Here is a 27,596-nt window from a genome sequence, read left to right as displayed (position 1 = left end):
AAGCCAAACTGTAACTTCTTCTACTTCCTTCAGTAGCAACATCAATGACATCTTCTTATATACAATAATAGACTACCCTGGCTGTCTGATTGTCCAGGATTTTAAATCACCTGTAGCTCGCAAACTGTTTGACCTGAAATTTGTTACACATATACTATGTGACATCTACTATCCGCTTTTGGGGTAATGACTGACCTCCAATGTTATTCCTCTTTTTATTTTATTTTATTGTAGAATCAACTCTCGGCAGCAACCAGCAGGGCGGCCATGCGGCGCATGTGTACGTGCGCCATTCTCATCCCTACCAGCTTCACTGTCACTTCCCCTACCTCTTCAGATCTTAAATCAATCTTGAGGCAGATTGAAGACTTAAGTGCCAGCTTAAGTGAAAAATTAAGGAAAACATATTACGTAATTGCAACACAAACACTGATGTAATCAGTTTTAACGCAAAAAGATGCCAACAAAAGAAGACAAGAAGCGGGCCGCTAGGGTCGAGAAAAGAAGAGCTGCTCAGGAAGCAGCAAGCGCATCAACCTCTGAGCAAACGAATGATAAATGTACAGAGAAAGAGGATGAATACTAGGAATGCTCAAGTCAAGTGTATTCACTGCATGTTATCTTGCAGTGCGCCATTACTGGTTTATTTATATAAGCATATTTTCATAGAAAAGATGTAACTCAAAATGGCTAACAAGACATTAAAGAAAAGAGAAACAAATAAGAATAAGAAAGAACAAACAAATCAGAAATAATAGATAAGAATAAACCAATAATAGTTTACACAAGATACATATGCAACTAACAGAAAAAATAAATTCCTATATATGTATTTGTTTTTCAGTCTCTAGAGATAAGAGATGCTATAGTCAGATGGCCACGGGGACAAAAAAAACCTTCAGATGTGATGTGCTGGAGCAGAAAAAAAAAATCTGCAAGGGTAAAAATGCCCAAAGACCACTCAGTAAAAATGGGCATTCTATATAACATAAATGTACATAAGTTGTTCCTTATTGTTTCTTAAACTTCATCCCAGAACATTTGATGCCATAGGTCTTGTCGACAGCTGGGGCATCTTATTAAATTCCAACACAGCAGCAGACTGCGAACACTTTGATCAGGTGGCTGTGGCCCATAACACTGTCACAGTGAACTGAAAAAAAGCAGAGAAAAATAGATTATTAATGTTTGCAAACCCATGAAAATATATTTCTCTGCATGTATAGTTTATTAGAAGCAGAATTGCAATGTAGCAATGAAAAGACCAAATAAAAAAAAATTAAGTTTTTAGGAGTTTTTGTTATTTTTGTTTACGGATGTTAACTTGGTGTATTTTTATTGGTAATGTATTCACCACTTCTGTAATGTTTAGCTCTAGGAATCATGAGCCGGCCATTATTAGAAAATCTAAAGTCGGTAAGGGGTAAAAGAACTCCAAAATATAGAAAGGAGGAAAATTATTTAGAGCGTTATATACCAATAGCAGGGTTAAAATCCGCTCAAACGTACAGCGTCTGAATTAACAACAATCCACAGTGTAAGAAAAGGAGGCGGGAACGAACCGCCCCGTCACGTGATCAGAGGGGCGGGTCCGCGGCCTCCGCGGAAGTGCGTGTTCCTTACGTGACACGTGAAGTTTTCTCCTCTCAGTTTACTGTCACTGATAGTCCTGCAGTTGGCTGCTTTACAAGTGGACTTCGTGTTTGGCATTTGGAGAGTGCTCAACATTGTCTTTTGTTAGTAAGAAAGGATGGCAGCGTGGAGACGGACAGCCTTTAGATTGCTCACTGCTTGTCTTTTTAGACGTAACCCTGTAAGTCTTGGTCGATGTGCTAGAGGGTTCACCTCTTCCAAAGCTCTGCGAAAAGGCAATGACTTTTTTAAAGGTAAGTTTCATTATTAAACTTGTAATCGATTAAGTTATTCAACATGTAATCCTTCTTTTATGCACCGGTCAAAGGCAAACCGATGGTTATGGGTGAGCATGTTTTATCACGTCTTTCATCTTGTCTGTGGAATACATTTCGCTAAGCAAGCAGCAAATCATGGTAAACTTTCAGTATTAACGCTTAGTTTTTTTGTATGAATTCTTGCGTTTTTATTTTTTTAAGGGGTAGTTAACTTCGCGCACGCACACGGAGTGTATCATTAATAAGAAATTGTTAAGCTATTTACTTTCAGTGGATGAGCTGTGTACCCCAAGGTGTAAAGATTGGGAGCGTTTTTTGTATATTTTAATAACACTGTATACCGTAGAGTAGATTGTAAGCTAAGCCTTTAATAATAGTAATAATAATAACAATACATTTTATTTATGTAGCGCCTTTCCCATGGGCAAGAGGATGGCAGTTGCCAATACTGTGGTGTTAGGGCTAATAAAAGATGCTGATGTGCTACCACGTCCATAGTACCACTTTGCACTCCCTGGGGACAAGATTTCCTAGTGGGACAGTAAAAAATTATTAAGAAATTGTACCAAAACATTTGAAATGGATTGAGCAGGATCATGTTTTCACCCATCCATTATGGAATTCTGTGAATCCAGTTTGGGATTACAAGGACTGGAGCCTGTCCTGGCACAATGCAGGGCATGGTCACACATGCATCCATACGTGGCCTAATACAGTTGCTGAAAAGCCTAATAGTTATTTCTTTTGTATATGGGAAGAGAATTTGTGTAGACAGAACATGCACAGTCCATACAGACCGTGACCAGGCTGTGTTTTAAATGCAGGTTTCTGCACTTTTCTGTCTTTCCTTCAGGAGCAGGATTTATAAAAAATTGGTGAGGATAGTGAGTTAGCCAAAAATGCATTACTACCTTTTACATGATAAACTATAGTGCTAGGGCCAATGATGCTTCAGAATTGGATCTTCTACAGATTGCCTTACCAAACAAGCATGATGGACTGAATAGTCTTTTCTTTTGTCTCTTTTTATGTTTTCAGTACAGATGCAAGATATCAATTCAGTACAGTACAAGTTCAGTACACGATATCAAAGAACTACTGATCAAACATAAAACTTGTAGTAGCTGGTGGTAGAATCAACCCTGCAAAAATTTAGGATAATGTTTTGATTTGGTTTAGCAACTTTCAAAAGGTGTTGGTGTTACAGTGTTGGGTATGAATACAGTAAGAGCACTTTTATTATTAATTAGTTTGAAACATGTCAATCAGACCTCTAGCAATAGTAAAATACAATGTTGTATATTCCAGAAGTAGCAGACTCCTGAAATGTAGAATTAGGATGCTATGTGTTCAGTTAAGTAAATCATTTTAATTATAGATTTAAATTGGACTTCAATAACTACATTTTTTAGGATGAAAATGAAAGAACTTTTTTTATTAACCTAGTACCTTATTTGTTCCCTTTCTTGGCATCAAAACAATTACCATACTCAGACCGTGCGGTAGAATATTCATTTGTAAATGGCAGTCCTGATTCAAAAAGAAACTTATTAAAAGTCGGATGGCATTGATCTACAAAAATCACTTGCATCTATAAATATAGAAAAATAAATAAAAATCCACAAGGTGAATGCATTGCAAACTATTTGAAAGAAAGTACTGTACTCCCTATGCTTTGATGGAACTTCATTCAGACTGACTTTATATAGAACATTTCATAGGAAACCTCAATCCATCAAGTTTAATTTTTTTTTCTGTATTTGGAGCACTGGTAACTTATTAGACTTGCTTAGGAAAAAAAGCATGTTAATGTTCGAAACCGCTAAAATTTAGCTCAAATGTTTTAATAACCTGAAGGACTAGTAGGATGAAAAGTTTGAATTGATTAATAGTCACACATATTTAAGGTGCCAGCTGTTTGTTATTGTTTTTGTGTTTGCCAATCCCTCAGTTGTGTTATGTGCATCCAAATTGGTAATCTTTCTACAGTCTTTTAAAAATCAGAAAATATTTATTACAGAGCAAATATTTATTTTACTGGTTGTGTATTCTCAAATCATCATTTATGAAAAGGTTAGTTATACAGTACTGTTAATACTTAATTTCTTAAAATTCACGTGTATTTTTTTTTTGTTAAGTCAAACTTTTTATATCTGCACATTATCAACACTTACCAATATGTACATTTAGGAGTATTTATTTGCATTGAAAATAAATGAGGGAGAAATGGTGTGTTTTAAATTTTGGGGGTCTTGAATTCTATGAGTATGAGAGTGTAGCTTATTTGCTCTTTTAGTGGCGATAGGGCTGTTTCAGTCTATTAGTGATGGACCTCGTTCTTTATCTAAATGTTTATGGTCACAATATTTCTAACAATATGTGTATATGTACGTGTGTCTCCGCATACATATGCATATACAGTTAGGTCCATAAATATTTGGACAGAGACAACTTTTTTCTAATTTTGGTTCTGTACATTACCACAATGAATTTTAAATGAAACAACTCAGATACAGTTGAAGTGCAGACTTTCAGCTTTAATTCAGTGGGGTGAACAAAATGATTGCATAAAAATGTGAGGCAACTAAAGCATTTTTTTAATACAATCCCTTCGTTTCAGGGGCTCAAAAGTAATTGGACAAGTTAAATAACTGGAAATAAAATGTTCATTTCTAATACTTGGTTGAAAACCCTTTGCTGGCAATGACAGCCTGAAGTCTTGAACTCATGGACATCACCAGATGCTGGGTTTCCTCCTTTTCAATGCTCTGCCAGGCCTTTACTGCAGTGGCTTTCAGTTGCTGTTTGTTTGTGGGCCTTTCTGTCCGAACTTTAGTCTTCAACAAGTGAAATGCCTGCTCAATTGGGTTAAGATCAGGTGACTGACTTGGCCATTCAAGAATTTTCCACTTCTTTGCTTTAATAAACTCCTGGGTTGCTTTGGCTGTATGTTCTGGGTCATTGTCCATCTGTATCATGAAACGCCGCCCAATCAATTTGATTGCATTTAGCTGGATTTGAGCAGACAGTATGTCTCTGAACACCTCAGAATTCATTCGGCTGCTTCTGTCCTGTGTCACGTCATCAATAAACACTAGTGTCCCAGTGCCACTGGCAGCCATGCACGCCCAAGCCATCACACTGCCTCCACCGTGTTTTACAGATGATGTGTTATGCTTTGAATAATGAGCTATTCCACACCTTCTCCATGCTTTTTTCTTGCCATCATTCTGGTAGAGGTTGATCTTGGTTTCATCTGTCCAAAGAATGTTTTTCCAGAACTGTGCTGGCTTTTTTTAGATGTTATTTAGCAAAGTCCAATCTAGCCTTTCTGTTCTTGAGGCTTATGAGTGGCTTGCACCTTGCAGTGCACCCTCTGTATTTACTTTCATGCAGTCTTCTCTTTATGGTAGACTTGGATATCGATACGCCTACCCACTGGAGAGTGTTGTTCACTTGGTTGGCTGTTGTGAAGGGGTTCCTCTTCACCATGGAAATGATTCTGCGATCATCCACCACTGTTGTCTTACGTGGACGTCCAGGTCTTTTTGCGTTGCTGAGTTCACCAGTGCTTGCTTTCTTTCTCAGGATGTACCAAACTGTAGATTTTGCCACTCGTAATATTGTAGCAATTTCTCGGATAGGTTTTTTCTGTTTTCACAGCTTAAGGATGGCTTCTTTCACCTGTATGGAGAGCTCCTTTGACCGCATGTTGTCTGTTCACAGCAAAATCTTCCACATGCAAGCACCACACCTCAAATCAACTCCAGGCCTTTTATCTGCTTAATTGATAAGGACATAACGACGGACTTGCCCACACCTGCCCATGAAATAGCCTTTGAGTCAAATGTCCAATTACTTTTGAGCCCCTGAAATGAAGGGATTGTGTTACAAAAAATGCTTTAGTTGCCTCACATTTTTATGCAATCATTTTGTTCACCCCACTGAATTAAAGCTGAAAGTCTGCACTTCAACTGCATCTGAGTTGTTTCATTTAAAATTCATTGTGGTAATGTACAGAACCAAAATTAGAAAAAAGTTGTCTCTGTCCAAATATTTATGGACCAAACTGTACATATACAGAAGGTCTGTCATGAAATTATTAAAGAGAATTGCATTGTAAAAATTGTTACATATTGGTTCTACCACCCTGAAAGCATTCATGGATATTGTCTACTATGAGGTCTGTCAGTACATTGATTACAGTTCTTTGGATGTTTTATATCACTCTAACTAATTGTATGAAAAGCCTCATATTATATACAGTATATGAAAAAGTAAGCATTTTAGATTTGCATGGAACCTTTTTCTTTTGCCTTATTTAGATTTGGAATCAGAAATGAAGAAATTCCATGAAAAGTTAGTAACTGCACTACCTGGCAGTGATTGGACACCCATACATAGGAACTTAAATCTGCCCCCGGAGAGAGCTGACATTGTCATTGTTGGTGGAGGGGTAATGGGTTGGGCAATTGCATATTGGCTAAAAAAGAAGGAAAGAATTCGAGATGGTGTGAGAGTTGTGGTAGTGGAGCGTGACCCAACGGTAAGTTGTCTTACTGAAGTAGAATTCTATGACATGTTCAGAATTCTTTACATTTTTAACATATCAGCACTCATATGCTTCTGAAATTAAATAATGTGATCAAAAAGAATCAAGTATGCAAATCACTTTCTTTTCTATTTGGTTTCAGTACACCCAGGCCTCCACAGTGCTCTCAGTGGGAGGGATACGGCAGCAGTTTTCAATGCCAGAAAACATTCACATGTCTCTCTTCTCTTGCTACTTTCTAAGGAATATCAATGTAAGACCATTAAAGACAAACAATTATTTATAAATTAGCTGACTAATTATATCCCCATTATTACTGACATAGCAGTGCTGTTTGTATTTCTTTATTTTTACTATGGTGTAGTCATAATGTAAAGAACACTTGCTTGTGTTAATTATTGCTTCATACCTGCACACATTTTAGGTAGTCCTGCTTATACATCTGCTTTCAGCTGCAGTGTATTTTTTGCATCACAGGAATACCTTTCAGTTATGAATGAAGACCCAATTGATGTCCAGTTTAACCATGCAGGGTATCTGTTTCTTGCAAGTGAAAATGGTGCCCAAGTCATGGAGGAAAATTATCATATTCAGAGGTAACAATGGCATAGGTTATCGCTGCTCAATTTTTAATTTATTATTTTTCAGAATTGAATAAAGAAAAGGAATAAGTCCAGGTTGTAGGTAACAATCCCTCCACATCCTCAAATTAGGGTTTAATCAAAGGACTATCCAGAATAGAGTATAGCAAAGTATATAAGAAAATTATATAAGTGTAACCTGCAAAGCAGTAAGATAGAAAACAGGACAGGTCACGTCAGGTTGGGGAGTATGCACTGGTAGAGCATGTTGCCGCATCCATCACATGATGAAACAGCCTGGGATCCCAGGCATATACAAGATCCAGTCCCACCCTTTGGAAATGACCATCTATCTGCCACAGCTAGTTCTTACTCGAGTGTCCCCTTGGCCTGGTCCAACCGTTTGGGTCCTCCGCAATGAGGATCCTATGAGCTAGATGACCCTCAGGGAGTCGCGCCACATGGCCGTAGTGCCGTAAACTGATTCTCCCTCACATAGCAGGTAATGTGCCTCAAGCGGGACTCCATGAGCAACCACTTGTTCCACACAAAGTCAAATTAGCGGTACCTAAGAGCTCTCAGAAGAGACACTGCACCGAAGGAGTTCAGTCTTTGTCTCAGGTTACTGAATAACATCCATGTCTCGCAACCATATAGCAAAACAGGCAGCACCAGGACTCAAAAAACTTGGACCTTTGTCCTTTTGCAAAGATATTTGGAATGCCACACACCCCTTTCCAGCAGCCTCATGACCCTCCATGCTCTCCCAGTCCATCTACTGACTTCATAGGAAGAGTCACCAGAGACATGAATGTCACTGCTGAGGTAAGTGAACCTCTCGACAAGGTTGACATTCCCTCCTCAGACAGGCACACTGCTTATGGCTATGCCCAAGAGGTCATTAAATGCCTGGAACAACAGAAAGAAGGAGAAATATTTTGGCCCAAAAAAGAAGTTTGAGAGAAGTGGCATTTTTGTAGATGAGCAGATCCTGGTATGACTGCCTTATCAGTTCTACCAATGTAAGTGGATAAGAAGTATACATCCTTTCATTATCTGTGCCAACGTAATCCATTTGATAGATAGATAGATAGATAGATAGATAGATAGATAGATAGATAGATACTTTATTAATCCCAAGGGGAAATTCACAAAATTTAATTTCTTTAAATCATCATAAGACAGTGGAGCAGACTCCAGTGTGCAAGACAGGAACCAGATGTCACAGACACTGTTACATACACAGGCACATATTCAACCCATTGGATCAGTTTAAAGATGACAACCAGCATGCATGTCTTTGTAATGTTGGAGGAAACTGGAGTGCCTGGAGAAAACTGTCCAGAAGACAGAAAGTATGTATAATATCCACATAGATGGTAGATGGCCCAGGAACTTAATCCTGGTTTCTGATTTTGTATCAAGCAGCTCTAAGCACTGTACCAGTATGTGCTGCTCATAAATGTACTGTAATAATTCTTAATACAAATTATTTTTAAAATTGCAATTTCTGAGTTTCTTTTAAAACATACTTGTAAGTTACTTACAAGTAACGGGTCCTCACAGGTGGCACAGTGGTAGTGCTGCTGCTTTGCAGTAAAGAGACTGTGGAAGATTGTGGGTTCACTTCCCGGTTCCTCCCTGTGTGGATAGCGCTTTGAGTACTGAGAAAAGCGCTATATAAATGTAATGAATTAATTATTATTATTATTATTACTTGTACCTGGTCATTATTTAATTCCAGTAAATCAACATGGATTAAAGCACTGAATTAGAGTGATTAGTAGACACCATGAAATCCATTCAACCATTACAGAACAGAATTCCAAGTTGTTTATACTGTATGTATCTCAGATGAAAGTAAATGTAAATAAAATGTATATACATGGAAAGTAAAAATATTACACAGTTGCCAAATTACCTACTGTTGCATAGGCATAAACAAACAAGAAAAAACTATCTTGTTGAAATTCATTATGGCCAAACACAACCCACTGTGAGATACAAAGATGTAAACAAAGTTGTAATCTGGTAAGACAAAGAAATTGTTGACCACATTAGTTGAGAAGAAAGTGCTGTGTGTACCTGTGGTCTTTGGCGAAGACGCACGTTGGTTGCTACAAAAGTTTGTGTGTGCTGATGGTGTCCTTCCATCAGCCCCTGGACACTCCTACTGCTTTAAGGGGATTGAAGTCTCCACGTCTGCAATGGTTTTTGGGTTGCCCCCACCATTACAACCCCTCTCTATAATATGGCATGCAGCCTTCATTTTAAGTTGGACCAATGAAAACCCATGTGCAAAATTTCATGAAAATTGGTTCAGTCATGTATGACTGATTGGTAAACAGATATCCAAACAGCTTACAATTTTATTTATGTAGATACAGGTAGCGCTGCTGCCTCGCAGTTAGGAGACCCGGGTTCGCTTCCCGGGTCTTCCCTGCGTGGAGTTTGCATGTTCTCCCCGTGTCTGTGTGGGTTTCCTCCAGGCGCTCCGGTTTCCTCCCACAGTCCAAAGATATGCAAGTTAGGTGGATTGGCGATTCTAAATTGGCCCTAGTGTGTGCTTGGTGTGTTTGTGTGTGACCTGTGGTGGGTTGGCGGCCTGCCCGGGATTGGTTCCTGCCTTGTGCCCTGTGTTGGCTGGGATTGGCTTCAGCAGACCCCCGTGACCCTGTGTTCGGATTCAGTGGGTTGGAAGATGGATGGATGGATAGATACAGGTAAGTACATAAAGTGGTGTCTGAAACTTAAAAGCCAAACATATGAGAAGGATTTGGGGGGTTTTGCAATGTATTGCAATTTATAATTACATTTTTATATGAATGAAGTTATAGTTGAGATCTTATCCTTATAGGCAATAATTTGTCAATCTTTTAAATGTAATAAGGCATAATTAACTCCATATAACTACTTTTCTGGTCTTTTTCTATAATTGGCATTATCACTTTGACAACATCTTAAGTGACAGGATTAACGTATTTTGGTGATCTGTGGAGTAACACTTGGAACACTCATGTACAGTATACAATACCCAGAGATTCATTATCTGTTCTTAGCTCTGAGTGATTCTTTGTGAGATATGTCCTTGTGTTTGTAGTGAGGCTGTCAGCTACTTATTGATAATGTTTAAAATATATCGAAGATGTATATAAATATGAATTTAAAGCTCTGTGAGCTACAAAAATGTAAATTCCCATATGTGGTCCATGCTGCTAGACCAATTAACATGCTACTTTCACAATAGTTTTTTTTTTTTTTTTTATTATTAAACATTTCATTCATAAGCACAATGTGATTACTCCTAGACACTTCCACTTCACAGTAGTAGCACTGACAGTTGATCGGGGTAGATCTGTCAGAGCAGAAATTTCACATATTGACTTGTATCAGTGGTGGCATGTGTAAAGTCTCTGAGCTCTTCAGTATGACCTATTCTGCTGCCAATGCTTCTCCTCTCATATGCAGTTGGTGCCACTGCTCTACTGCCAAGTTGTTTGCCTACCTATGGAAAAGTCATCTCAGATAAAGGAGCACTGGAATAATGGAGTAGAAGGGTCCTTTCACCAGATTGGCTGGCCCAGCAGTGACTCAGCTGTAGAATGGCCAGTAAGAGAAGCAGCAGCTAGTTTGCCGAGGTCTCCATGACTCTGACTGCATGTGGCTTGTCTGACTCCTTTTCTGCCATCTGCCTTTGGCTCTGTAATTAGGTGATGGACAGATATTGTTGTTTTTCATTTATGTTAATTAGTTTCTTTTGATGTATTTGAATAAATTTGTGTCCTTATATATGGTAGTTTTGTATTTAGTGAGTGGTATAATACTGTATATTTTTATATTTTGCCCTGTGGTTTGCACTATTGTATTGTATTTCTGAGGTGCCAATGATAGATTGGCCATCAACTCTGTGAAAAGGATAACTTGTGTTCAGTTTTGTGTATTGTATTTACCTCATTTTGTGACACCCATTGCATGCCCAGCCTACCTAGAAGGGGGCCTTGCTCTTGCTCTGAGTTGCCGTTATGGTAAAAATGTTTCTCTTGTGGTTCTCTTATTGACTGTAAAGATTTTTTCTTGCTGATAATAATTGCAAATGATTTTTTTTATGGTACTTACAAGCAAATTCTTTTATTTTTTGTGTAGGAGAGAGGGAGCAAGTGTCGTTCTTTTATCACCAGAGCAACTGAAGAAAAAATTTCCTTGGATCAACACAGAAGGAGTTGCTCTGGCATCATATGGTATCTTTTATTTTAGATATACTGCTTTCTGCTTTATTAGTGGGATGGCAGTACAGTGTTTAGTGCTGCTGCCCAATAGGTTTAGCATTGTCTATTTAAACTCTTGTGCCTGGTTGTCGTCAGAGTGGAGTTTGAACATACTGTGTTTGTTTTTTCTCCTGGAACTCCTTTCATATTAACAAACCCTGCACGTTAGACTGACTGTCAATTATGAATTGGCCCCAAGGATGTGTTGTGTGCGTGAGTGATTGAGTCCTGTGGTGGACAGGCATCTCATGGAGGGTTGTTTCCTGCCTGTTTGCCGAAGCTTCTGGTGTGTGTTCCAGCCACTTGTGGTCTTGAATTTGAATAGTGTATTAGAATTTTATGCTGTTCTTTGTTTATACTTTTATGTATTGAATGCTCAGTTGAAAACTGCTTTACATACTAATGTGCAAAAGAACATCAGAGGGACTGTAAGTGTGTAAGACATGATAAATTATAAGATTTTGCTCTTGTCATATTGCTAAAAGGGACCAGCTACTGAACTAATTTTGCCCAAGACTTTCTATTAAAAATTCTGTACATTGAAAATCTAAACAGTGATTGTAATAGCATTTCTTTCTTTCTTTCTTTCTTTCTTTCTTTCTTTCTTTCTTATAAAGGTGTATTAGTCATGAAAAAAGTCAAGTCACAGCTACAAGCAAAAAATACATGCTTTTTTGTGTTTTGAATGGATCACTTACAAATGTCATTACGTGAATACAATATTTAATAATACAAAACATGTGGACCTCCAGTCCTCCCATGATCAAGATTCCAGCCCCAGTAGTGTATGAGTGCCAGCAGGTTGCCCGATGGGCAGCATATGCCAGAGCTGTTTTAAAAAAAAAAAAAAAAAAAAAAAAACCCTGATAAGTTTCTAGAGGCCGGCATTCTAGGTTGTTGTAGTGTACTTTAGTGCCATTTGGTGCCAATGCACATCTTTTCCTGTCAGGCATGACGCATGCTCTATGGCCCCAAGGCCTGAGTATGTGTTAGAGCAGGGGTGTGCAAAGTCATTCCTGGAGGGCCGCAGTGGCTGCAGGTTTTTGCTCCAACCCAATTGCTTAATAAGAAGCACAAATTGCTCTAGAAACACTTCTGCTTCATTTTAGTTATCTTCCTCGTTAAGATTTTGAACCCTTATTGCTTATTTAAGTCTTAAACAGCTGCATTCTCGGTTTTTAATTGCTCCTTATTAGCAAGAAGATGCAAATGACAAAAGAAACCAGCAGTTATCCATTTTGCTTGTTACCCTTTACGACTGTGTGTATTTATCAGGCACTATTTGGTTTAATTAAATACTTGGAAGGAAAGAGAAGAGAAAAAAGGACTGAGAATTACTCATCCGTTTTACACTTCAAAGTATTTGGATGATATCTTTAGAATGGAAAAAAAAAAATCTAGGATTTGAGAATGACTTGAAATAGCAGAGTTAAAGCACTAACAAGCCATGAAATGTAATTATTGGCAAGGATTAGTTTCTAATTAAGCAACTGGGTTGGAACAAAAACCCGCGGCCACTGCGGCCCTCCAGGAATGACTTTGCACACCCCTGTGTTAGAGCAATCCCCCACCACTAATTCTTTGGTATTGGATTTTCTGACGTGTTTAGAGTTTGACTGGAGCTTGCACTGAAAATGATCACTCACCCTGTGCTTCACTGTCATCAGAGCACACTGTGGTTCTTTTCCTGTCAGCAACACTGCATGTCCGTGCTGCATGTCTGTGTTACTGCTTGCTGTGAAGATCTGGGATGTGGTGGATTAAATACTTATTTCTTTCAATGACATGCAAATCAATTTATAACTTTTATGTAATGTGTTTTTTCTGGATTTTTGGTTAATATTCTGCCTCTGTCCATTAAAATGAAGCTACCATAAAAATTAGACTGTTCATTTATTTGTAAGTGAGCAAACTTACACATTCAGGGAGGAGATTAAATATTTATTTCCCCTACTGTATGTATATATATATATATATATCCATCCATCCATCCATCCATCCATTTTCCAACCCGCTGAATCCTAACACAGGGTCACGGGGGTCTGCTGGAGCCAATCCCAGCCAACACAGGGCACAAGGCAGGAACCAATCCTGGGCAGGGTGTCAACCCACCGCAGGACACACACAAACACACCAAGCACACACTAGCGCCAATTTAGAATCGCCAATCCACCTAACCTACATGTCTTTGGACTGTGGGAGGAAACCGGAGCACCCGGAGGAAACCCACGCAGACACAGGGAGAACATGCAAACTCCATGCAGGGAGGACCCGGGAAGCGAACCCAGGTCCCACAACAGCGCTACCCACTGTGCCGCCCTGTATATATATATATATATATATATATATATATATATATATATATATATATATATATATATATATAATATAGCATTTCTAATCTGGGATAATAAACGTTTGGTTTTTGATTTGTTTCATTTGTTCACTGGACAGAGGCTCTGGATGTCAGAAATCTTGTTTATGCTGTACAATAATGTAGGGGATGCTTTGGCAAAAAAGCTGAAGTGGAACATACACCCAACAAGATAGTTTAGTATTAATTAAACTGAAAGCTTGTGTTTTTAGATTATGTGAGGAAATCCATGTAATCGATTCTTTTCCAGAGATTACACTTTATTAGGCTGATATTTCTATTTTTTTTGTTTATAAAAGGTTTGGAGAATGAAGGTTGGTTTGACCCATGGATTCTTTTAAATGCTTTTCGAAAGAAGGCAATAAGCATGGGGGTATACCAGTGCTTTGGAGATGTTACAGGTCAGTTTCATTATGAGAAGAATTTCTTCCCAGTGTGCTGTTGTACTATTTTTAGTTTTTAGACATTAGTAATTGTATGTTTTGAAAACAAGGCAAGAGGTAAATGTCCAAAAAAATCAGAATGCATTCATTTTAAAATATTATGTGTGCATATTTATCTGTAGCACTGTTCAGAACATTCACCAATTTTTAAATTCGCATATAGAAAACAGAAGATGCTATGTGAATATGCAAGCAATGCAATGGTTATTTACATTAGAATAATGAAATCGTACATTTTTAAAGATCACTACAACCATTAGTAATGTCAAAATGGTCTTTAAATAGGTCTTATAGAATGAATTGTTCTGCCTTTCTTTAGGATTCAAAACTTCAAGCAGGGAGATGGTGACTGCAAGTGGGGAGAAGGTAGATTTTAAAAGAATCCGTCACGTTATTGTAAGTACAAGTAGATCATCAAACATCTTCTTCTTTGTCTTTTTACGGATCACAAGAAAGCCTGTGCCAATGGTAGCAGTAACAGGAGTAAGGAAGGAACTTAATGTGAGAAATAGATTGTTCTGATGCATAGCATGAAAAACAAAATCCATGCTTAGACTGGAAGAGTTTAATGTGCCCATTTAACATGATAGCATCTTTTTGCAGTGGCAGAAAAGTTATATCTCTGAAAGATTAAAGTCCAGACATGGAGAGACCAATCAGAGTCACAGAGTGGTATATGGTAACCAAAGGTTGAGATATAAAGTGCGTCTATGCATGTGCTTTCAGATACGTTTTTTTTGTGGTATGTTCCATTAGGGTCATTACCTATATTCACTCACAGACATACTTCACTTCTATCCATATATGTATGTACATACTCAAAATTTCACAAACATTCATGCTTTGCTTAAAATACATGTGATTGTTTAATTGGCAAAGCTTAAAAATCATATAATTTTTTACAGTTGTTTCCCCAATCACTGAACCTATAGTTGTTTTTGTTTTTTTTTTTACCCTTAAACAAACATTAAGATAATTTAAACAGCCTTCAACGATATTGTAAAAGTAAGACCTTGGGAAATCACTTTTTGTAATGACATTTCTAAAGGCCTTTTTGTCATATAAATACCTTTACTGATTATATGGATACATTATATACTAAAGTTAACCGTAATAATTCACCTATGTATGATTATGGTTGCACTTTTGTACTAGACCGGCGTCTTGTCTTTGGTTGGTTCCTTCATTGTACCCTGTGTTTCCAAAAAAAGGCTCTGGCTCCAAGAAGCCTTGTGTTGGAATAAGTGTGTGTAGAGAATAAACAAGTTATGTTTGCAATTGCACATTTGTGGTCTTGGTTACTAAAAATGACCCATTAAACAGCAGTATGTTTCAGATGTATTAAATAAAGATACACTGCTTATACAGTATCGTTTAAGGGTGGCTGACTATCTTTGCCCAGTATACTTGAAAATTAATTTTGATTATAGCTTTCTGAGTAGTGTTATTTTGAGATATGGGCTGTAGTAGTGCACAGAGCCTTTTGAAATGCACTTTTTAAAAATTCTGATGAAGTTAAAACAATGTTTTTTTTAGAATTTTCAAAAGTTTAAATTACTTAAATGTTCTGGTCAGATTACAGTGGCAATATACAGTGTATGTGTGTATATATTTGTGAAAATGAAACGAATAAAATAAATTAAACTGCAATAAAAAATGTATATTCTTTCACAAATTTCCAAGGGAAGTGCTTCAAATCATGGTGGCTTATAAGGGTTACTGACCTTCCATCAACGACATCTTTCTACTTGAGACTGCGTTGAAATTATGTAAATGGGGTATAAGAATAAAATGCAAAGACACAATTTATTTATTTTTTTAAACAAAATCCATTTTGTTAAAAAAGAATAGTTTAAAATGGGGCGGCACGGTGGCACAGTAAGGAGACCTGGGTTCAATTCCCGGGTCCTCCATGCGTGGAGTTTGCATGTTCTCCCCATGTCTGCGTGGCTTTCCTCCGAGTGCTCCGGTTTACTCCCACAGTCCAAAGACAGGCAGGTTTGGTGCATTGGCGGTTCTGAATTGTCCCTAGTGTGTGTGTGCATCGTGTGTGGGTGCGTGTGCCCTGCCTGGGGTTTGTTCCTGCCTTGTGCCCTGGGATTGGCTCCAGCAGACCCCCGTGACCCTGTAGTTAGGATATAGCAGGTTGGATGATGGATGGATAGTTTAAAATGTATTAGTTGTATCAAGATTTTGTAAAGGATTTTTTTAAAGATTTCTGCTTTCTACCTTTCTAAAACAAACCGAGGACTGTTTAGTTTGAAAAAGCATTAATTACACTTGATGCCTAAAATTAAATGTACATAGCTGTGAAATGAATAAGTTCAAAGCCACCAAACTTTCTTTAAACTTGAATTAAATGTAATGTTGTTAGAGCTACACCGAGGCTTTCCTAACCTTGTTGTATGGAGTATTATTCTGCCAAAAAAAAAACATTCATGAATACGTACACTGCTGTCATGAAGGCTTGCATCCAATTTTATATTTTCTATGTCATTCATTTATTTTTCTAATGGTATATTAGATTTATACCATACCAGTCCATAGTTTTCATGTTTTCCTTTGTTTGCATTGAGGTATTGGCTATAACAGAGGTCACCAAGTCCTGTCCTGGAGGACCACCGTGGCTGTAGGTTTTCATTCTAACCCTTTTTTTAATGAGTGCCCTGTTTGTGATGCTAATTAACTTCTTGTTCCTCTGAGTTTCTTCATTGTTCTGCTGAATTGCTTCATTTCTTTCCTTAAATGGCACCCAAAGAGAAATGAAACGTGAAGTGAGTGAGCCAGCAGGAGACCAACTAAGTCAGGGCCTCAAACTCCAACCAGTTGCTAAACGAGGTGCCAATTCTTGTCGTTAATTAAACCCGTTCTTTAATTCTGTGGCTTGTTGCTGCTCTCGTGGTGCATTAGCAGACATTTCGGAAATTGTTGATTTTTCTCTTTCTTAGAGCAGTGATGTTTTGGGGACCTGAGCAGATCAACATTCCTGAGACCTTCATCGTTCTTTATTTTCAGATACTGTTAGACGGACACCAGTTGTTTTGGCTCATTTTGTATCTCATTATTGTTTGGCTTCTATTTGAGGAAAAAGAAACAATTAAGGGATCTGAGTCTTCAAGAGCAAGTCAATTAAAATTAATTCAAAAGAAGTTAATTAGCAGCAAGAATAGGACACTCATTAAGAGAAGGGTTAGAATGAAAACCTGCAGCCACGGTGGTCCTCCAGGACAGGACTTGGTGACCCCTGGGCTATAATACTTCATTTACAGCAATGTAATCACCTGTAAAAATAAACATGTATGTAAACCCTGCTACCCCTGATACAAGCAGACTTGCATATCTGATTACCACTGGAATGCAGTGGTAGTACAATTGATCTCTCTAAAAACACAATGTTTCTCCAAGTTTTAAGTGCACAGAGTCAGCTGCTACCTGCCAGCCTACATTAAACAACATTGCTCATTAATGGTAAACTAAACTGTACCTGATAAAATGGACACATTGTCTGTATGACAAAAAAATGAACTATTTGTATACTGGAAGAGATAATTTTGTATGTATGCGAGGAAAGCATATTTTGTAGATAGATAGATAGATAGATAGATAGATACTTTATTAATCCCAAGAGGAAATTCACAAGTAAAAGTAAGTGAGTCCAGGGAACAAATCCACATAAAATAAAGTGATAGGAGTGATCAATAAAAAAGAGAAAAACAAAGTAGAAAAATAGAAAAATAAAATCATACACGGAGCTGCTGAAAAGGCTGCCACTCTCGACGGCGCCCGAGTAGTAAGAGTTCAGATTTGAGCTGCTAGAGTAATGCAGGACCGCAGCACAGCTGGAGATTAACAAAGAGATGGTAGCTTTCTAATCAACATTCCTTTAGCCTAATCAGTCCTCGCAGAGGCTACATTTGAGTCCTAAAGGAAAGGAATTTATGAAAACCTGGTACCATCCTTTTAAAATATCCACTCTGTCATGTTTTTCCTGCATCTTATTTTTATAAACCTGTGTTGTTTTATTGGAAATAAATAATAAATACTATATACTGTATGTAACCAAGGGGAGTTGTAAAAAATTAAGCTAGTATGATTTTAGACAAATCAGAAAGGAAACGTACTGATATTTAAGTTTATATTTGTGAAGAATTATTAAAAGAATAGGTTTGGTATGATCCTCCTTACAGTTTTTTTTTTTTCATAATACTGAAACTATGCTCTGTGATTTGGCTCAGACACTTGCTTTTATAATTAGAAGTGCATTTAATGACTTTATACATCATTCTGTCTCTCTGATGGCTGTAGAATGACCTCTACAAAAGCGTCAAAGCTCCCTATTAAAAACAAAAAAAAACAAACTGTCTTTGTGTCTCTTGTATATCAGTGTATTACTGTGGACTCTCATCACTTATCAGTTCACATATCTGCACTGTGGTGACTGCTGGAACGTCTGGATCAACTTCTGAGCCAGTCGTATTCATGGCTGGCCACCAACAGTTACCACAGTGCAAGTCTACAAACTGAGAAGCTTTGTTGTGTGAGTCCGTAGCAATACAATCCCTGTAGATCTAACTTCAGGCAATTCTATAAAAATGTGTTTTACTGTTTTCTAGATTCAGTCGGTTTCTAGTACTGACTTGTTATGCAAGACAGCATTTCTGTTCATTTTAAACATCACACCTTCTGAAAATAATCATTTGGTATTGGCACATGAGCATTCTGCAGTATATTTAAATGAGGTGTAAAACCAAGTAACAAAGAACCACTACTGCTCTAAATGTATTTATCTACCTTTGTGCCTGCAGGTACAGATGCCAAATAGTACAGAGTACCAACCAGTGGAGTGTGCTTTAGTAGTGAACGCTGCTGGGGCCTGGTCTGGTAATGTGGCACAAATGGCAGGGATTGGTGACGATTCAAGAGACGATATTCTAAGCATGCCAGTACCCGTGGAACCAAGAAAGAGGTATGTTAAAGGAACATGGATGACTCACTTATAAATCTCTTATTTCATTTATATGTCTCTGATGGGTGATAAAAGAATGAGAAGCTAGAAGTATTTTATGTATCAAAAAGAATTTGAAGCATCATATTAGAAAGCGAACCATTGTAATTATGCAAGTGACCTCTGAGCTGCAGTATTTTCAAGATCTGTAAACATTTCACTGTTAAATATGAGCATATGAGAATAATTCAGTCATGCAGAATTTACACTTTCATGGATTATATAAGTACATTGCAAAATTTTATAACCAGATCTGGATATACAGATAATAAAAAAAAAAACTAAATAGTTTACTAAAACAGTGGTTGATCATTCTGTTGCCACTGGAATAGCTGGTATAGACTCCAACTCCTGTGTTCCTCAATTGGTTTATGTAGTTTCAGATGGTGCATGGATATTTATCTTTATTTCTGTTTATTGTTTAAGATTCTGAATGGATATGAAAGAAAAAGTCAAAATTGTAATAAACAATTTAATTTTCATTGTCCTAGGTACGTGTATGTGTTTCATTCCCCTGAAGGCCCAGGTCTAGACATGCCTTTCCTCATTGATAACAGTGGAGCCTATGCAAGACGAGAAGGACTGGGAGGAAATTATCTTGGTGGACAGTCTCCTACTGAGGTAGATATTTTAGGTTCACTTACTGCTTTTAAATAAATTACAATGCACAAGCCATACAATAATAATTTTGGTTATATATATATATATTTAATCTAGGATGGTGAACCTGAGGTTTCCAACTTAGAAGTCAATTACGACTTCTTTACAGAAAATGTGTGGCCCAACTTGGCAAACAGAATTCCTTCCTTTCAAAACCTTAAAGTAAGTGTCCTGGCATTGAAGAAAAACAAAAAGCTGGTTATCAGTTAAGACTTGCCATTTATCCTAAAAGAATCTCCACTGTGCTGTTACAAGCAGTGTGGTTCAGTTAAGTAGAATTTTTTAAAAATAATTTAAGGTCTGTAATCTTTACTGGTTACATTGGGACATAATGGTTTATGCTCTGCTTCTATGTTTTTTGTTAATGCACTGAACTGAATTTTTTGTAGCTCAGTATACCCTCATCAACAATCAGTCTTTTTATTTCTAACGTGATATCTCGGAAGAGCACTTCTCCTATTATAATTACTCAGTAAATGTTTAAAAACATTTGGGGTATCAGCTGTGTAGAAATTAAAAGGAGTGATGCTGCTTGCTTTAGAGGTCCATGTGTGCAATGACAGTAGCATTTTGAACACCAAATTTAGGAGCCACTTCCCAAAGCACAGCTAGAAAATCTTTCCATTACTATGCAGGTCAAAAGCAGTATTTCTGAAAAAGTATTCCAGCTGAACGAGAAATTAAACAATGTGTGCTATCTATTGACAATTTATTTGCTTACACCGGCGAATTATGGAACACGATTAGTTAAATTACTTAAGGCGTAAAGCAAACAACCCACTACAAATATGCAGCTCAACTGTTCTGATTGTTCACATTCTATAATAGTGTGCTTTTACATAAATTCAGTAACTGTCACACTTCACAGTAATATTATTATCAGATTATAGTGCTATCCAGAAAAGAAAGGAAACTATAATCTTAAAAAAAAAACCATGGTAAATGCACTGCAATAAATTAAAGTTTTAATACTGTGTCTGTTATGCAGGTGAAAAGTGCCTGGGCTGGATATTATGATTACAATACCTTCGATCAGAATGGAATCTTGGGAATCCATCCACTGGTTAACAACTTATACTTTGCCACTGGTTTTAGTGGTCATGGGATCCAGCAAGCTCCAGCTGTAGGACGAGCAATAGCAGAACTGATACTTGATGGTAATTTTCAGACTCTTGACCTCACAAATTTAGGCTTCAAACGTTTATTCGTTGGGGAGAAGATGCTTGAAAGAAACATAGTGTGAGCTGTGCTGTCCAGCAGAATGGCCTCAGTTCAACAAGAGATATTTCAAAGACCTACTATTGCAATGTGTAACAGACGCTCCATTTATATGCAATAAAGTGCTTCTCTTGGCTCCCATAACGTTTGACAGCAGCTCTTTTCATTGCATACAGAAACTTTGGTGACATGTTAGCTGATTAGATGACATGTTATTAAACAGATTCTATTATGATGGTTCTTAGTTTCAGGAAGGGGTGGGTCTAATTTGAGGGGGCCAGAGGAGGACTTTAGTGATACACAAATATAATGTGATTTGCAGTATTAATAAAAGATTTAAATAATTGTTTTCATTTTAGCATGCTTTTTATATGTAGCTGAAATTTTGACATTAAAGGAACACTCCACACAATATATGTCCTCACCTATGTAAGTTTGTAGTGATGGCTCATTAAAAATTTTAATTTCATGCAGAACAGAAATAAAAAGTTTTTGATACAATAGAAGTCAATGGTGTCCAATATTGAACAACAGCAAATGATACCAAAACATCCATGAAATCAGTCTCCAGTTCCTAATGTCCCATAGGGCACCTGTTGAGTTATTCAGTCGTATACTTACAACATCCCAAACGTGTATTTTTACTAAAATTGTTAAATATATAAACCTCCACCCCTTCATTGGTCACAAGTCCTGTCCAGCAGTAGCTTATTCATTGGCTGACATTGCGTTTCACGTGATATTGGCAGTGCAAAGTTCACTGAGACATGTGTAAACATAAATATTAAAAAGGCAAAGAAAAGGGAGTGAAAACCTTGTCAGGAAAATATAAGCCTTGTACTTGAATGTATCTAAGAAGTTTCAATAATTAGATGATCAGCTTACCTGTGCAAATTTTTAATTTGTAATATTTTTTTTTTTTTACCCATTATTAGTAATTAATACTACATTTTATTCTCTGGCTTGTTACTGTATATTTTTTTACAAAATTGAAGATACACTGTTGTTATCACAGACCTGAGCTTCGGCTCACCTGAACTGCCTTCCTGAAGAACTGCATACTTGAGAGATGTCAAAGGGTGAGCACTGAGGATATGAAGGCTACCTCATGTCTACTGCATCTGAGAATTTAAGAGACCTTGAGGAAAGTTAAATGGGATATATTAAATATTCTGCACTCTGCTGGTAGCACTTTGATCAGTATTAACGAAGGAGCTCTGTTACTCCTTAAGGGAGGAACAGCTCTTCTGAGGATGGCAATGGCAAAGGTCCAGAGCCAGGATAAAAGTAAGGTGGAGAGGGTTCAAAAACTGGCCAGCCTTGATGGCTTTTTAAGTTAGAAGAACTATCAAATCTCATGGCAAGTTAATGCGAGTTTGTAGCATTTTGGGTAATGCCGAGAACTGGCTTAAACCTCCTGTTTTAGATGCTGTTTGATGCTGAATGGGTTACACCTGATAGAATCAGACAAAGGGGAAAAAGCAGGAGGGGGCTAGAGACGTATCTGAATAAGATGTATTGAAAAATCAAATACATTACAATTAAAGCTGGAATGTGCAATCCAGACTTTGAAATTCAGTCTGGGTTAGTCCACATTACTAACTAGGAGGCTGTTGCATTATCCTGTTGAGGCTCATCTTTAAACTTGGCAGCAGAAATGATTCACTCTGTTATAATCACTCTAAAGAGAACTCATTCTGAATGCTGGTAACTTCACCCAGGCAACTTTGGATGGAACAGACTTCTAATGGTATGTTTGTTTTGTGGACACAGCAAGCTGGTCCTGCTGTATTCAAATGTTAATGCCTTTAAATGAAAACCTGTAGCACATCAGGACAGGCCTGACCATCTTACTGCCACCTACAAGTACTGACCGCAGCAGCTCTTAATTATTTACATATGTAGTCATTTTCTTCTCTTGAACTTCTTTAGGTCTGTCTATCTAAATAATACAGAGGTACTCTATTTGAGCCCTTGAATATAAAAGTGACAGACAGGAGGTGCATTTATAATACAAATTCCCACTGGCATCTGTGCTTTTTTCTTTATGGATTGTTTGATACTGTTTGCCATTGTCCAACACTGGTCACCATTGACTTGCAGTATATTGTATTAAAAACTTTTGTGTCTCCATTTTGCATAAAAACAAGAGATTGATAATTCATCATGCCATCACTACAAACTGCTTGGGGTAAGAAACATAATATACAATTTTTGAATGTAGAAATCCTTTAACAAAAGAAAAATGATCACAAGCCACTAAAGTGCAAATCTGAATCCTAGACTTGGGCATAAAGATCTACATAAATCTGTGTCATGGTTTTGGAATAATAAAATCAAGTCTTTTTAACTGCATGTTTTGTTGTATTTATTCAACCATTGCTCAACTCAAGTGCTACAGTTTACACCCGTTTTATATTCATTAGCCTTCTACAACTCAGATTGTGTTTCTGTGTCCCCTTAAAAGAAAGAAATAGTGAAGCAGTGAAAAGGGCTGTATCAGCCCACTCTAAGCACACCGTGTGAAATACACGTAGGTTTCTAGCAGGTCTTCTGTGATATTTTCTTTGTGAACACATTTGCCATCGACAAAGAACGCTTCTTTGGTCCTAGTAAGAAAAAGAAAACGTTTTAGAATATGAAATGCTAGGAGTTTCATAAAAATAGCTCAGCTTTTATATGTTAGGCTTAATGAGCAGCCTCACTTTTTAGAATAGCTATATCAGAATAGAGCTACCTACAGCAGTCCTTTGTGTCCTTACATTCCTATTTGGTTCCTTAAGAGGGCCAAGTCTGCAGTTTAGGCTATTTGACCACATCAAACGGCAATAAGGTCACTGCTCTCCCATCTTGGGACCATTTAATGCACTTTCTCTATCTCCCTCCCACTCTGGAGGTCTTAAACACTTTCCCAGCCCTTTGTGGTCTCATTTTGATTTAAAAAAGTTTTCAGTCATCTTTAACACCTGGGTGGTGTGGTGGCTCTGAGGCTAGAGATCTACGCCAGTAATTGGAAGGTTGCCAGTTCAAATCCTGTAAATGCCAGAAGTGATTGTACTCTGTTGGGCCCTTGAGTAAGGCCCTTAACCTGCAACTGCTCCATTCTGGGTATGACGTTAACCAACTTGCAGAGAGAACTCGGGGGTTGGTGGTAGAATTGGCACTCCAGCCACTGTTAAAAAAAAAAAAAACCAAAAACAACTGGAATGGAACAGTGCAAGAACTAGTGTGGTGCTGAAGTGCATGGCTGTGCTCAAGTCCTAATCTGTGATCCTGAGGTGGTTCGTCATGTGGTGGGTGTGACAACACGCGGTATCAGTGCATGCTCCCAGCCTCTCTCTTTAGCCCTTCCTTGAGCACAAGTGTGATAATGGGCTGCTCCTACTAGCACATTTTCTCTTTTTACTAGGACCTTGTTCCACTCTTTTCTACCATTCAGTTTGCAAGCTTGTAATGCAGAGATATCTGACAACCCTTAAAAGGTCTGACTTAGTGGTAGATCGGACTTTAGTACTGTTACTCAAACTGCTCCAAAGCAAATGACCGATAACTCCAGCCTCCCTGGTGTGCCATGCCTTTATGCTGCATCACTTCCCTATCGATAGCCATGAAATCCTGGTCCTGGGGGAGAGGAATGGGAGGTTGGAGAGATTTGTGCCCTGTAAATTCCTGATTGTGTTAAAGCATGTAGCTTTATTTTGTGACATCTAAGAAATGGAAGTTTTTCCACAACTGCAATAGCAAGTGTTTGGTTCAGGGGAGGGGGCAGTGGATTGAAAGGAAAGCGGAGATTTACTTCTGGTACCAAAAATCCCAAAATTCCAGTACAATACAGTTTTAACATTTCAGTTTTTTGGTACTTTTCCAGCACTGGTATACCACGCAAGACTAGTGTGAATACTTCAGCACTATACAGGAAAATGTTCATAACATTTATTATACTGACAAAACTGCAAATGAAAAGGAAATAAGCTGCCCCTTTCTTTCTTGCTCACAGAACTCATGCATAATATAAATGAACTACACATCAAAACACAAAACAGTAGATTATGCTGACATTTTATCAAGATTTTAACTATTAAATTTTTCTTCATAATAATAGAAAATTCAGAAATCTTTAAATCACTTAAGGCTCTGAAAACATTAATTATGACTTATTTTAACTGATGTAATACAATCGGTCCAGGCACATGTCCAATCTAGAAAATACCCTGTTTTACATACCCTTTAAACAGTTCTCTCCAGATTTGCTGCTGGTTGCAGACCTGCGAGTATATGCCGCTTTCATTTTCTGGATATTTTTTTTGCTTACAGTATCATGATCCACAATGGGTTTTGGGTAATCCTTCCCAATAATGCAGCCTGCTCTCTCTTGAATGCTCCTGGGTGCCTTCCATGGCTCGTAAATATAATCCACAGGGAATTTCCTCAGAATTGGGATGTACTTCCTTTTCAAAAAGTCAAGAATAAATATGCTAGGTTACAAAAAAAATAAAATTATACAAAAAGAGGCCAGTAATTCTTACACAAAATCCAACTGCATAACAGTCTAATTTAGTGTAACGTTTAAACTTTAGCTCGATTTTTTTTTAAACAATATATGTTATGATTTAGGGTAACTGATTTATATAACAATATAACATTCTGACACCTCATTAATCCAATCCAAGGCCACAGGGGATAGAATTTATCTTGGGGGCAACAAATGCACTGTGTAGACAGTGTGTTTCTGTAGACTTCAGCAGCCAATCTAAAGCTACAACTACAACTTTTATCATCTGTAAAAGGTGAATAAGGCAGTTCCTGAAGTGACCGTACATATACCCAAGCCATGATACCACTTTCACAAAGTGGTATGTTTTGAAACATTAGTGGTTTGCTACTTTCTCCATTGTTTCACCACGGCATTAGGTTCATGTGTCATTTTTAAACCTCTTTATCTCAAATCAAAATGTACTTCAAAAAAGGTACAGAGATGAGCAATAAGAGTTCTGTTTTAGTGCTCCAGAATCATACAGTTGTTGCAGAAACCTTAACAACCATAAAGATGTATCTGTAGGAATTATTGGGACAGCTTAGTTACTTATTAGCTAAACAAATCAGCTTGATAGACTGCATGGTCTCTTTCATTTGTCAAATTTCTTCTGTTCTTATGTATTTTGCAAGGTGCTGTTAATCTGCCGCCAAAATATTCTTCAAACGTATTGTGATTTTTCTTCCCTGAACAGTGCAAGTTATTGGAAATTATAACAAAAAAAGTGTTTCAAAGTTATTCTTCACATTTTTTTTGGAACCAACAGCTACAGCATTTTTCTTCTTGGCCAGACTTTTGATTGGCAAATTCTTTGTACACCACTGTTAGTTTACTTTGTTTTTCCAGGATATTCCATGTTATTGATTTTGGGGACATGTAAACAATTGTAATTTGCCCTTACAATAATATCTAAACAAAGCATATTGCCATGGTATGTTGCAGAAATTGTCAAGTGAAACAGGGCTAAAAAATATAGACATCAAAGACAAAGTACATGAAACAGAACACAGGACAGCTTCGCTCGGACGTCAGGTTTAACGAACTGCATGTGCTATCAAGCTACAACTCGGGGCAGGCACCTACTGTGTATCTTGTATACTGGGTGCAACAAAGACACTGGTGCGCACTGATAATTTATTTCTAAAATACTACTGAAATGCCAAAGAACTTTGGTAAATCTTTTGAATCCTTTCCACTTAATAATTCTGAGCTTAGTTCAGTTTTGAATTTTAGAATAAGAAAATGGAGATATGAATGGAGAGTTAAACTTTAAAACCAAACCATTTTTTTTCCATTGCAGAAGCTCCAATGCTTAAAACCAATATTTCACAATTTGTTATATTTCACTTTCATTTCAGTTTTCTCTGATCTGCATTACCTATTACATATCGCTCTTTTCTCCAGTCTACGCACATATTCATTTATACTGTATCTGCACCATCAACATCTTTACTTTCACCCACCTGTCTCTATTTCTTTTACAAATCTTTACATTAAAAGCATGATTTGTGACTTCATTACTGTTTTGTATGCTCTGTGTTTTACTTGTGATGGCCTTTTCATACTACATTTCTTCTTGCTCTGTTTATTCTCTGTATTATTCTCAACATTCTAGTCAGTGTATACTGTTCATGCCCTTATTACTCAATTCATTACTTTTTCCTAACAGTGTTGTATCCTTCCATTGCTATATCAGATAATTTCTCAGTTTGTCTTTTTTAACTTTTATTTTTTTTTTTACTGTTTTTCCATTACTTTTCACTGCCTTTTACCAAACAAATTACTTTTTTGATTTCTAAAACTCCCCTCATTTATGTGTAGAATTTACTTTTACACTACAGTAATCCCTCCTCTATCGGGGGGGTTGCATTCCAAACCCCCCCACGAAAGGTGAAAATCCGCGAAGTAGAAACCATATGTTTATATGGTTATTTTTATATTGTCATGCTTGGGTCACAGATTTGCACAGAAACACAGGAGGTTGTAGAGAGACAGGAACGTTATTCAAACACTGCAAACAAACATTTGTCTCTTTTTCAAAAGTTTAAACTGTG

The 27,596-nt window shown here is 37.4% G+C and overlaps 2 protein-coding genes across 2 annotated transcripts in view; one reads left to right on the top strand and one right to left on the bottom strand.

Annotated features, from left to right (window-relative positions):
• The first annotated feature begins 1,619 nt into the window (after nt 1–1,619).
• Nucleotides 1,620–23,363, top strand: foxred1 (FAD-dependent oxidoreductase domain containing 1). Its single transcript, XM_028810358.2, has 11 exons — nt 1,620–1,886; nt 6,236–6,456; nt 6,605–6,715; nt 6,940–7,058; nt 11,187–11,281; nt 13,982–14,083; nt 14,445–14,521; nt 18,931–19,091; nt 19,622–19,751; nt 19,848–19,952; nt 20,779–23,363. Exons 1-11 carry the CDS (start codon nt 1,751–1,753, stop codon nt 21,031–21,033), a joined length of 1,512 nt encoding a protein of 503 aa, XP_028666191.1. The 5' UTR covers nt 1,620–1,750; the 3' UTR covers nt 21,034–23,363.
• cry5 (cryptochrome circadian regulator 5) overlaps nt 23,364–27,596 on the bottom strand; it is an 18,538-nt gene continuing 14,305 nt past the window's right edge. Inside the window, exons 10-11 of the mRNA XM_028810356.2 lie at nt 25,233–25,456; nt 23,364–23,617 (exon numbers count right to left, since the gene is read on the bottom strand). Of these exons, the coding sequence (XP_028666189.2) occupies nt 23,550–23,617; nt 25,233–25,456 (292 nt within the window). The 3' untranslated portion in view covers nt 23,364–23,549. The remainder of the gene's footprint in view (nt 23,618–25,232; nt 25,457–27,596) is intronic.

This window comes from Erpetoichthys calabaricus, chromosome 9, assembly GCF_900747795.2.
Source record: "Erpetoichthys calabaricus chromosome 9, fErpCal1.3, whole genome shotgun sequence".
NCBI lineage: Eukaryota > Metazoa > Chordata > Cladistia > Polypteriformes > Polypteridae > Erpetoichthys > Erpetoichthys calabaricus.
This window is presented reverse-complemented; position numbering and strand designations above follow the sequence as displayed.

Bases quoted from the DNA above. Each gene is read 5' to 3' on its own strand.
- foxred1 (XM_028810358.2), top strand. From the start codon at position 1,751: ATGGCAGCGTGGAGACGGACAGCCTTTAGATTGCTCACTGCTTGTCTT. The intron at 19,752-19,847 runs GTAGATATTTTA...TATTTAATCTAG, and splicing joins GTGGACAGTCTCCTACTGAG to GATGGTGAACCTGAGGTTTC. The intron at 19,953-20,778 runs GTAAGTGTCCTG...TCTGTTATGCAG, and splicing joins CTTCCTTTCAAAACCTTAAA to GTGAAAAGTGCCTGGGCTGG.